At 47.5% G+C, this 12,963-nt stretch overlaps 1 protein-coding gene across 1 annotated transcript in view; it reads left to right on the forward strand.

The window, feature by feature from the left end:
• The window catches only part of LOC310677416 (broad substrate specificity ATP-binding cassette transporter ABCG2-like), a 35,094-nt gene that overhangs the window by 17,730 nt on the left and 4,401 nt on the right, over positions 1-12,963 (forward strand). The window contains exons 8-12 of the mRNA XM_083440381.1: positions 2,053-2,181; positions 2,892-3,157; positions 4,370-4,452; positions 5,686-5,775; positions 12,257-12,381. Coding sequence (XP_083296507.1) covers positions 2,053-2,181; positions 2,892-3,157; positions 4,370-4,452; positions 5,686-5,775; positions 12,257-12,381 — 693 coding nt within the window. The remainder of the gene's footprint in view (positions 1-2,052; positions 2,182-2,891; positions 3,158-4,369; positions 4,453-5,685; positions 5,776-12,256; positions 12,382-12,963) is intronic.

Here is a 12,963-nt window from a genome sequence, read left to right on the forward strand (position 1 = left end):
TCTATAAGACGCACCAGACCACAAGTCGCACCTAGTTTTTGGAGGAGGAAAACAAGAAAAAAAATATTCTGAATCTCAGAAGCCAGAACAGGAAGAGGGATCGCTGCACAGTGAAAGCAGGAATCCCTCTTGCTGTTCTGGCTTCTGGGATAGCTGCGCAGCCTGCATTCGCTCCATAAGACGCACACACATTTCCCCTTACTTTTTAGGAGGGAAAAGGTGAGTCTTATAGAGCAAAAATACGGTAGGTGCTAGCAGTGGGGAAGTACAACTTCCACAAAAGTTTTTATTTGACATAACTTACTTGATTGATTGATTGATTTCTTGTTTTTCACTGCTGCTTTTCCTTCAAATGAATCTCAAAGCAGCTTACCAACAATAAATAACAATATAATAGGTAGAGCATGAGACTCTTAATCTCAGGATCCTGGGTTCGAATCCCATGTTGGCTGAAGGATTCCTGCATTATAGAGGGTTGGACTAGATCAGGGGTCAGCAAACTTTGCCTGTCCCTCAGACCTTGTGGGGGGCCAGACTATATTTTGAAGAAGAAGAAAATGAACGAATTCCTATGCCCCACAAATAACCCAGAGATGCATTTTAAATAAAAGCACACCTTCTACTCATGGAAAAACACCAGGCAGGCCCCACAAATAACCCAGAGATGCATTTTAAATAAAAGGACACATTCTACTCTCGTAAAAACACGCTGATTCCCAGACCGTCCGCGGGCCGGATTTAGAAGGCGATTGGGCCAGATCCAGCCCCCGGGCCTTAGTTTGCCTACCCATGGACTAGATGATCCTTGTGGTCCCATCCAACTCCATTATTCTATGATTCCATGATCACAAATGCAGGATAAATCATATAAAATAATTAGCAAATGAACACAATTTTCCTCCCTCTATTCACTAAACATTTTTCTTTAAACGTAAGTTGTTCTTGTTCTCTTATTCTATATGTTAGGTCCGCAAGCTGCTCATATTCCATCAATTTAAGTTGCCAATCTTCCTTAGTTGGGACTTCGCTCGTTTTCCATTTTGGGGCTAACAAAACATGAGCCCATAGAGTGGCATACATAAATAACCTTTTCCAGCACCTGGGAATTTCCGTCTGAGTTATTCCGAACAAAAGGAACTCTGGTTTGTTTGTTTTTTAAAGTACTTAAAACCATTTCCCCCCATTAATTATGAATTATTTCCCAATATAGCCATACCTTGGTTTTCGAACAGCTTAGTTCTCGAACGTTCTGGCACCCAATCGCCGCAAACACGGAAGTCAATGTTCCGGTTTGCGAACCGTTTTTGGAAGCCGAACGTCTGACGGGCCTTCCGCGGCTTCCGATTGGCTGCAGGAGCTTCCTACAGCCAATCAGAAGCCGCGCTTTTGTTTCCAAATGTTTTGGAAGTCGAACGGTACGACTGTACTCTTTTACCCTTTTCCAGGTCCACCACATATGAAAGAATGTACCCTCAGTCTCATTAGCATAGAATCATAGAGTTGGAAGAGACCACAAGGGCCATCGAGTCCAACCCCCTGCCAAGCAGGAAACACCATCAGAGCACTCCTGACATATGGTTGTCAAGTCTCTGCTTAAAGACCTCCAAAGAAGGAGACTCCATCACACTCCTTGGCAGCAAATTCCACTGTTGAACAGCTCTTACTGTCAGGAAGTTCTTCCTAATGTTTAGGTGGAATCTTCTTTCTTGTAGTTTGGATCCATTGCTCCGTGTCCGCTTCTCTGGAGCAGCAGAAAACAACCTTTCTCCCTCCTCTATGTGACATCCTTTTATATATTTGAACATGGCTATCATATCACCCCTTAACCTCCTCTTCTCCAGGCTAAACATGCCCAGCTCCCTTAGCCGTTCCTCATAAGGCATCGTTTCCAGGCCTTTGACCATTTTGGTTGCCCTCCTCTGGACACGTTCCAGTTTGTCAGTGTCCTTCTTGAACTGTGGTGCCCAGAACTGGACACAGTACTCCAGGTGAGGTCTGACCAGAGCAGAATACATTACATCTCCGACGCTTACTCTCTTTCTGTCTTTACAGGGTATGAGTGCGAGCCTTTCAATAACCCAGCTGACTTTTTCCTGGACATAATCAATGGTGACTCCACGGCTGTAGCTGCAAGCAAATGTGGTCAGAAACTTAAGAAAACCGACGATCAGGAGCACGTAGGTAAGAAGCTGACATCGGGGGAGGTTCTTGATCACCACTGGGGATCCAGAACAGTGGTACCTCCAGTTTTGAATGAGATCCGTTCCGGAGGTCCAGCCACATACAGAGGAATTCACAACCGGAGGACTGTTTCTGCACATGCGCGCACAGAGCACTTCTGTGCATGTGCGAGCGGCGAAACCTGGAAAAATACTTCTGGGTTTGCCGCTTTCACAACCCAAAGTTTACGTTATCCAAGGCTAACGTAAGCAGAGGGACCACTGTACTATATTTCTGAAAAGCATTCTATTATATAGTCCTAAAAAACGGGGGAGATGTGAGTGGCGCTGTGGTCTAAACCACAGAGCCTAAGGCTTGCCGATCTGAAGGTCGGTGGTTCGAATCCCCGCGACAGGGTGACCTCCCGTTGTTCGGTCCCTGCTCCTGCCTACCTAGCTGTTTGAAAGCATGTCAAAGTGCAAGTAGATAAATCGGTACCGTTCTGGTGGGAAGGTAAAGGCGTTTCCGTGTGCTGCTCTGGTTTGCCAGAAGTGGCTTAGTCATGCTGGCCACATGACCCGGAAGGTGTCTGCGGACAAACACGGGCTCCCTCTGCCTATAGAGCGAGATGAGCCTGCAGCCCCAGAGTCGTCCGCGACTGGACTTAACGGTCAGCGGTCCCTTTACCTTTAAAAAACGGGGGGTGGGGTCCCTTTTTTGTTTCCCCCCAGAAACCAGTAATGAAAATGGCATGGAAGAGGAAGGCGTGGAGAAGACACTGGTGGACTCCTTGCACGAGAAATACCTCAGCTCCTCCCAGTACGAGAGCATGATGGAGCAGCTGAAGAAATATGAAAATCTCCACGGGCTCCCTCAGAAGAAGCCGAGGCTCATGAATCAAGTGACCTATGCCAACGGCTTCCTCACTCAGCTCTACTGGGTGTCTCAGCGCTCCCTCAAAAACCTCATCCGAAACCCCCAAGCTTCTGTGGCGCAAGTAAGGAGCAGAACCATCTGCTATTGTGGACCCTCAAGTGAGAACGTCTGGTGCATCCGGAAGCGTGTCATAGCAGGGTGCTTGTGGGGATTTTCTTTTTAAAAAGGACAACAAATTTGTTTGTGCCAGATTTTCACTTCTTGAAGCATGGCAACCCTAGCTTATGTTGATGTAGCATCATCTCATCTCCCTTCAAGCAAATCAAAATGCATGCTCAATAAGCAGGCAGTGGCGTCGCAACGGGGGGGGCCGGGGGGGCTGTGTGCCCTGGGTGCCATGTCTGGGGGGGTGACAAGAAGGCAACCCACAGGGGATCGCCCTGCCGCCGCGACGCGAGCAGCCACCTCGCCGCCGTTGTCGCATGTGGAGGATCCTCCGTTCGTGGCTGCAGCCACGAGCAGAGGATCCCAGCGCCGGCGGCAAACCACTATGTACAGCGTATATGTGGCGTCACATGCATGCACGGTATGTAACAATGGCACACATGCGCTGTACATTGCGGTTTGCTGCAGCCGCGAACAGAGGATGCCAGTATCATCCGTACAGCGCGGGAGCGCCGGCAGCAGCAAACCGCTATGTACAGCACATGTGCGACGGCACTATGTACAGCGCATGCATCGTACGTAGCGACGCCGCACATAATAATAATAATAAATTTTTATTTATACCCCACCCTCCCCAGCCATGACCGAGCTCAGGGCGGATAAAAACCAATAATAAAAACAAGTTGATTAAAACACAATTTAAAAGATTAAGATACAACATTAAAACATTAGGATACAGTCTCTTCATAGGAGGAGAAAGGAAAAAGAGAGAGGGGGAGGGAATCAAACTGATTCCACCAGGCCGGAGCCAGTGTTGAAAAGGCCCTGGCTCTGGTTGAGGCTAATCTAACTTCCTTAGGGCCCGGGACACTACGGTGTTGCTATTTATGGACCTTAAGGTCCTCCGTGGGGCATACCAGGAGAGGCAGTCCCATAGGTATGAGGGGGCCTACGTATCGACGCCTCGCCCCCGGTGTTACAACGCCTTCGTTCGCCCCTGTAAACCTGTTATCAGAAAGCACCCTGAACGAATTCCGAGCCTGTGGATATCATTGCCTTCCTTGTTTGTTTTGTTCAGGATGGTCAGATACCCTTTGACCGTTGCATTCTGTTGCTGTGCCAGTGGACGGGTACAGAATTAATCTCTTTTTCCTTTCCCACATTCCAGGTCCTTGTGACAGTTGTCCTGGCACTGATCGTGGGAGCCATTTTCTTTGGTGTAAAACTTGATCAAAGCGGCATTCAAAACCGGTAATCCCTATTTGCTTTTCTCGAGGTTTATTTTCCATGACATCATTATTAATTTTTAAATAACTTTTGTTAGTTTTACATCTAATCACATTGGGTCATATATAATTGGCTCATATATAATTGGCTCATATAGAATCACTATGGCTCAACTGAGCCATTTTAGGTAATGGTATAACAAGAATAGGAAAGGGAGTAAAAAACAAAGATGCAAAAATTAATTTTGTAAACCTTTAGCCGGGAGAGAGGGAAGTTGTTCCCTCCCTCCCAGCTAATGGTTTGCAAAATTACCGTATTTTTCGCTCTATAGGACGCACTTTTCCCCCTCCAAAAATTAAGGGGAAATGTGTGTGTGTCCTATAGAGCGAATGCAGGCTGCACGACTAAGCCCAAAGCCAGAACAGGGAGACGGAGCGCTGTTCTAGCTTGGGGTTAGCTGCGCAAAGCCTCCGCAAGGCAGCGGGGGTGAAGGCACCCCGCTGTTCTGCAGAGACTTCAAAGGCTGTGCTCTGGGGGCTTCAGGCAGATATCCGCAAGCCTTTGGAGCACGGCAGGAGTTCCCGCTGCCTCCAAAGGCTTGCGGATGGCCGCCTGAAGCCTGGAGAGCGAGAGGGGTCGGTGCACACCGATCCCTCTTGCTCTCCAGGCTTCGCTTCGCTGGAGAGGTGCTGCACAGTTTTCCCTCTCTGCGCAGCACCCCTTCAGTGAAGTGGGAGGAGAAATGGAAGGGGCTCCATTTCTCCTGCCGCTTTGCTGAAGGGGCGCTGCGCAGAGAGGGGGAGAATTTTTCTTTTCCTGTTCTCCTCCTCCTATGGTCCGGTGCATCCTATAGAGCGAAAAATATGGTAATTTCCTTATTTTTATAGTTGAAACAAACGCAGCCATATGACCTATGAGCAGTTCTTGAAAAGATGCTCCAACGCAGTGTTCCCCAACCTTGGGCCTCCAGCTGTTTTTGGACTACAATTCCCATCATCCTTGACCACTAGTCTTGCTAGCAAGGGATGATGGGAGTTGTAGTCCAAAAACAGCTGGAGAGGCCCAAGGTTGGGGAACACTGCTCTAACGTACCCTACTCTAAGGTCAAGAGCCATCTCAGTTTAACAGCAGAAAACCACGGTGACTTGCCTGCATAAGAAATAATATGTGTTCCTACCATAGGGTTCAGTGATCCTACAGAAAGCTTCCGAAGGAGTTAATGAAGGTAGCTGCCTTACTTTTGGTTGTTTCTTTCAGAGTTGGATCTTTGTTTTTCGTAACCACAAACCAGTGCTTCTCCAGTGTGTCGGCAATCGAGCTGTTTATCAGGGATAAGAAGTTGTTTGTGTAAGTATCAAACCTCCTCTAAGGAAATGGGGAGGCAGCAGGGAAGGGCAGATGGATTTGTTAGTGGAAAAGAGGGGCTGGTCGATATGATGCAACAATCTTTATTGTCATTGTCCCGTGCAGAACAATGAAATTGAAAAAAAATCTACTTCAGACATTCAAAAACCAACAAGCCTGCTATCCCAGCTATCCCAGCCTGGTTAGCCCCCTAAAAACTCTGATACCCCATAATTAAATATAATATACTCCAATAGAGACTACCCTAAAGTAAAGGTAAAGGGACCCATGACCATTAGGTCCAGTCGTGGCCGACTCAGGGGTTGCGGCACTCGTCTCGCTTTATTGGCCTGGGGAGTCGGCATTTGTCTGCAGGCAGCTTCTGGGTCATGGGGCCAGCATGACTAGGCCGCTTCTAGCAAACCAGAGCAGCACACGGAAACGCCATTTACCTTCCCGCCGGAGCGGTACCTATTTATCTACTTGCACTTTGACGTGCTTTCGAACTGCTAGGTTGGCAGGAGCAGGGACCGAGCAATGGGAGCTCACCCCGTCGCGGGGATTTGAACCGCCAACCTTCTGATCGGCAAGCCCTAGACTCTGTGGTTTAACCCACAGCGCCACCCGCGCCCCAGAGACTACCTTACACTGCATTTAAAACCAAAATCGCATTTGGATAAAAACTGTTTCTCAGACAGCTAGTCCTGGTCTTTATAACCCTGTACCTTCTTCCAGAAGGCAGAAGCTGAAAGAGATCATTTCCGGGGTGCCTACTATCCTGCACTATTTCTGCAGCTTTCTTATGACACCTGGAAGCCTAGATTTTATAGAATTGTAACGTTGGAAGGGACCCTGAGGGTCTTCTAGTCTGACCCCCTGAATCCAGCTGTCCCATATGGGGATTGAACCCGCAGCTCTGGCACTATCAGCGCCGTGCTCTAACCAACTGAGCTATCCCCTTTCCTTGAAACAAGTTCCATTTTTTATTTCTAGTGTCTGGGATAATGCAAAACCCTAGGCCAGGAGTCGGCAAAGTTTTTGTGGCTTGGGGCTGTTCATGGTCTCGCAGACGCCGCTGTGGGCAGTAGTGTGTGTGTGCGTGCGCAAACACTATTTCTGGCGCTCCTTCCGGTGCAGAGGAGGCATGCACAGCTTCCCATTGGCTGCAGGAGCTTCCTGCAGCCAATGGGAAGCCCGCCAGCATCGCGGAACGCGGTCCCCGTTCTGCTCCGTGCCGATTTAGCACGACACACGGGAGCCGGCCAAGTGGGAGGCGGGGGTCCATGGGCCGGTTAAACAACCCCCATTGGCCACTTGTGACCCATGGGCCTTGGGTTGCTGACCCCTGCCCTAGGCCTAGTTTTTACTGAGAATCATAGAATCATAGAGTTGGAAGAGACCACAAAGGCCATCGAGTCCAACCCCCTGCCAAGCAGGAAACACCATCAGAGCACTCCTGACATATGGTTGTCAAGCCTCTGCTTAACGACCTCCAAAGAAGGAGACTCCACCACACTCCTTGGCAGCAAATTCCACTGTCGAACAGCTCTTACTGTCAGGAAGTTCTTCCTAATGTTTAGGTGGAATCTTCTTTCTTGTAGTTTGGATCCATTGCTCCATGTCCGCTTCTCTGGAGCAGCAGAAAACAACCTTTCTCCCTCCTCTATGTGACATCCTTTTATATATTTGAACATGGCTATCATATCACCTCTTAACCTCCTCTTCTCCAGGCTAAACATGCCCAGCTCCCTTAGCCGTTCCTCATAAGGCATCGTTTCCAGGCCTTTGACCATTTTGGTTGCCCTCCTCTGGACACGTTCCAGTTTGTCAGTGTCCTTCTTGACACTTGATTTACTGAGGTGGTAAATCTGTGGGCTGAATCCCTTCAGAGTGTAGTCCTTCCCAGTGCTTTTTTTCTTTAAAAAAATGTTTAGGGGTACAGTGGACGCTCAGGTTGTGAACGTGATCTGTGCGGGATGCACATTCGCAACCCGCAGTGGCACATCTACACACACATGGGTTGCGATTCGGCACTTCTGCGAATGCGCAAAGCGCGATTTAGCAGTTCTGTGCATTCATGACCCCTGAAACGCGGAAGTAACCCATTCCAGTACTTCCAGGTTTCAGCTGTCCATAACCCAAAAAAACACAACCTGAAGCAGCTGTACAGTGGTACCTCGGGTTACACACGCTTCAGGTTACAGACTCCACTAACCCAGAAATAGTGCTTCAGGTTAAGAACTTTGCTTCAGGATGAGAACAGAAATTGTGCTCCGGCGGCGCAGCAGCAGCAGGAGGCCCCATTAGCTAAAGTGGTGCTTCAGGTTAAGAACAGTTTCAGGTTGAGTACAGACCTCCGGAACGGATTAAGTACTTAACCCGAGGTACCACTGTACTACACTCTGTATTCATTCAATACAGCATGTTGTTTCCCCTGTATTTCTGCTCTGCCATGTGCCTCGGACGTGACTTCTGGTGTTTCACGAGGCACCAGAAGTTGTGTTGGGGGCCATGCGGTGTGGGTACTGGGCTCCCACCCAAAGATTTTGGTGGGTGCTCGAGCACCCAGGGTTCCCTAGAGATGGCACCCTTGGAGGGCAGGGGAGAAGATGAGGGTGATGGAGAATGAGCAGAGATATGATAGACATCTTCAAGTATATGAAGGGCTGTCACATGGAGGAGGGAACAAGCTGGTTTTCTCCTGCTCTGGAGAGTGGGACCAGAACCCATGGCTTCAAGTTACAAGAAAGGAGATCCCAACGAAACATCAGGAAGAACTTCCTGACAATAAGAGTTGTTCAATAGTGGAACGGTCTCTCTCCCTTAGGAGGTTGTGAACTCTCCTTCCTTGGAGGTTTAGAAGCAGAGGTTGGGTAGCCATCTATCATAGATGCATGCATGACCCCCGAAACCCAGAAGTAACCCATTCCGGTACTTCCAGGTTTCTGCAGTCCATAATCTGAAAAAAACGCAACCTGAAGCGTCTGTAACCCGAGGTATGACTGTACTCTCAGTCTCAGTCAGTTTTATTGCCAAAGGCTGCCGCAATGTACACAGAATTATTTGACAATTAAAAGAAAATATACTGAATTGGTAAAAAAAGACTTAAAACATTTATATTATTAAAATATTGCGCACTCTAAACAAAGCTATAAAAGTACCCCAATGTACAAATAAAAACATTAAACAATAAAATTCATAAGCTAAAATCATCACATGGCCACTAATGTTAAAAACAATATCAATTAATACAGTGTGCAATTTATACTCAGAGTTTGGTGACAAAGATAGAGCATAGCCTGAGGTAGATAGATAGGATCAAATAAATCCATCTCCTTTACAGTTAATGGCTACCTTGGCTATATAATTTGCTCTAATTTTCCTAGCAGCAGTTGCAAAAAGTGCTACCCGCCAGGTCACATACTTATCTGTGTCTGCAAGGAGATATAACATCATATCAAGGGGGTTCTGTACTCTCATTCCGTGTCTGAGACTCAGGAAACCCCAGGACAGGAAATAAGGCTGCGGTTGGGGGTAGCAACGGAAGTGACAATTCACCGTGCTATTCAACAGAACTGGTGATTCACCCTTTCCCTGACATCTAATGCTTTATGTTGAGATGCCTGCATTTGCAGGGGCTTAAATGAGATGACTCTCAGGGTCTCTTCCAACTCTCTTTTACTCTCGCAAGATGGAATGTACAGTGGTACCTCAGGTTACATACGCTTCAGGTTACATACGCTTCAGGTTACAGACTCCGCTAACCCAAAAATAGTACCTCGGGTTAAGAACTTTGCTTCAGGGTGAGAACAGAAATCGTACTCCGGCGGCACAGCGGCAGCAGGAGGCCCCATTAGCTAAAGTGGTCTTCAGGTTAAGAACAGTTTCAGGTTAAGAACAGACCTCCGGAACAAATTAAGTACTTAACCCGAGGTACCACTGTATTGCCCTCGGCTGTACTTGAGGGACGATTCCAACAGATTCCACACAAAAACGCTTATGTCCCTGTGGAGATGGCAGTCCCGAATCAGCGGCGCATGCCCTTCTGGCTTGCCCTCTTTATAAAGGCTTGAGGAATGAGATTATCACCCTTCTTTTATTGTCCATTCCGGGTCGCCCAGCCACTGCCACAGTGTCCTTTCTCTTGGCAGATCAAGATGAGCGGGTGACAGCAAAGGTTGCAAGGTTTTAAGCTGGGGCAATCAGAATAAGGTCCACTATTTGACTGTTGATTCAGGACCCTAAAGTGTATAATTGACTTTATAATTTCTATTCTTTATATATCGTATTGTTGTTTTATTGCTATGGCCGATGGCTGAAGCAAATAAAGGTTCATTCATTCCTTCATTCATTTCCTCCCAACTCTATGATTCTATGAGTTAGTAGGAAGTTTCAAAGCACAGGGGTGGCTAACCTCATTTGGGCTGAGGGCTACACTCACCCATGGCCAATCCTCCAGGAATTGCATATAAAAATGGGTGTGGTTGAAGTTTATAAGCAGGCATGACCATTTTTTTATATAAAAAAGGGGGGTGTAAAAAACAAACAACCTTTTGGGAGTACAGTACAGTGATACCTCGGGTTAAGAACTTAATTCGTTCCAGAGATCCATTCTTAACCTGAAACTGTTCTTAACCTGAGGTACCACTTTAGCTAATGGGGCCTCCCGCTGCCACGGTGCTGCCGCCACGTGATTTCTGTTCTCATCCTGAAGTAAAGTTCTTAACCCGAGGTGCTATTTCTGGGTTAGCGGAGTCTGTAACCTGAAGCGTCTGTAACCCGAGGTCCCACTGTACAGTGGTACCTTGGTTGTCAAACTTAATCCGTTCCAGGAGTCGTTCGACTCCCAGAACAGTTTGAAAACCCAGGCGTGGCTTCCGATTGGCTGCAGGAGCTTCCTGCACTCAATCAGAAGCCTTATCAGACGTCCGGCTTCCAAAAAAACGTTCACAAACCGGAACACTCACTTTCAGGTTTGTGGCGTTCAGGAACCGATTTGTTCAGGAGCTAACAACCAAAGTACCACTGTATTGCAGCTGGAAACATATGGGAGCAGTGAACAGTTCTCAGTATGTTAACTACATACTGTCAGTTCACATTCCATGTGGACCACTGCAGTGTGAGAACAGTGCAAGTAGAATACCCTTCACTGATAAAACATGGAAATCCATCAAAGAGCCGAACCGAGTCTGGTAAAGCCTGATGTGATAATTGGTCCTTGACTTCTTGGAAGCAAATCCCATCAGCTCATGAAAATGGAATTTCTGTAGCTCTGGGCAGTATTTCAACACTAGCGTGAGTTTGAGAAAACTGTCTGGAGGATCAGAACGCAAACGAACCAAAGCTGAGCAGGTCTAGTGGTGATGTTTCCATGAGGGAGATTGCTTGGGAATGCTGAGAATGTCTCCTTGAGCTCCATGTCAGGAATGAAAACTTAGAAGTGATCCTGACCGTGTATTTAAAAACATGTACATTTTATAATTAATATCACTAGAGGGATTGCAACTCCAGATGAAGAGAAGAGAATCGTTTATTTGTTAGAAGTGAGCGGGAGATATATTTCATTAAGCAAGACAGAGCATCAGTGGCAGATGTGAAACTCTGAGTCTGATAAAATTTTGACAGTGGAACCGACTCCCTTCATTGGAGGTTTTTAAGTAGATGTTGGACGTCCATCTTTAGTTTAGGCTTTAGTTGAGATTCCTGCATTGCAAGTGCTTGGACTCAATGATCCAACTCTGTTGGAACTCCGTTCCAACTTCTATGATTCTATGAAATGGTTCCTTTCTCTTCTCCTGATTTTGCTGTTGTTTAGTCGTTTAGTCGTGTCCAACTCTTCGTGACCCCATGGACCAGAGCACGCCAGGCACTCCTGTCTTCCACTGCCTCCCACAGTTTGGTCAAACTCCTGTTTGTAGCTTTGAGAACACTGTCCAACCATCTCGTCCTCTGTCTTCCCCTTCCCCTTGTGCCCTCAATTTTCCCAACATCAGGGTCTTTTCCAGGGAGTCTTCTCTTCTAATGAGGTGGCCAAAGTATTTTCCTAATTAGGTAAAGGTAAAGGGACCCCATACCGTTAGGTCCAGTCGTGGCCGACTCTGGGGTTGCGGCGCTCATCTCGCTTTATTGGCCGAGGGAGCCGGCGTACAGCTTCCGGGTCATGTGGCCAGCATGACTAAGCCGCTTCTGGCGAACCAGAGCAGCGCACGGAAACGCCGTTTACCTTCCCACCGGAAGGTATTTATCTACTTGCACTTTGATGTGCTTTCGAACTGCTAGGTTGGCAGGAGCAGGGACCGAGCAACGGGAGCTCACCCCGTCGCGGAGATTTGAACCGCCAACCTTCTGATCGGCAAGCCCTAGGCTCTGTGGTTTAACCCACAGTGCTACCCGCGTCCCCTATTTCCCTAATTAGCAAGTCCTTAAATTTCTCTTATCATGTGTGTACCTTTCCAGTAAGCCATGTTCATTCCTGTCCTCACAGCCACCAGTATACCAGCGGATATTACAGAGTCTCTGCATATTTCCTTGCCCTGATGCTTGGAGACCTGCTACCCATGAGGACTATGCCTGCAATCATATTTTCATGTATAAGCTACTGGATGATTGGTAAATAATAATCTGTATTTTTGTACGCTGTCATACCAACGAACAGGTCAACCTCATGCTTCCTTGCTGGGACTCTTCATATGCACAGAGGCCTCAGCAGAGGAAAATATCTCTGTGCAGCCATACCTCTAGCCTGCGCTATTAACCATTTCCATTCTTTTATAAAAAGTTTGTTATCTTGATTTCTTATTTTTCCGGTAACTTTCGCCATTTCCCCATATTCCATCAGTTTTTGTATTCATTCTTCTTTTGCTGGGATTTCTTCTTCTTCTTTACTTTTTTGGGCAAGTAACATTCTTGCCACTGTAGTAAAAATGGTAAAGGGACCCCTGACCATTAGGTCCAGTTGTGGCCGACTCTGGGGTTGCAGCGCTCATCTCGCTTTATTGGCCGAGGGAGCAGGCGTACAGCTTCCAGGTCATGTGGCCAGCATGACGAAGCCGCTTCTGGCGAACCAGAGCAGCGCACAGAAACACCGTTTACCTTCCCGCCGGCGTGGTACCTATTTCTCTACTTGCACTTTGAGGTGCTTTTGAACTGCTAGGTTGGCAGGAGCAGGGACCGAGCAATGGGAGCTCACCC

This window comes from Podarcis tiliguerta (assembly GCF_965153285.1).
Source record: "Podarcis tiliguerta genome assembly, chromosome: 5".
NCBI lineage: Eukaryota > Metazoa > Chordata > Lepidosauria > Squamata > Lacertidae > Podarcis > Podarcis tiliguerta.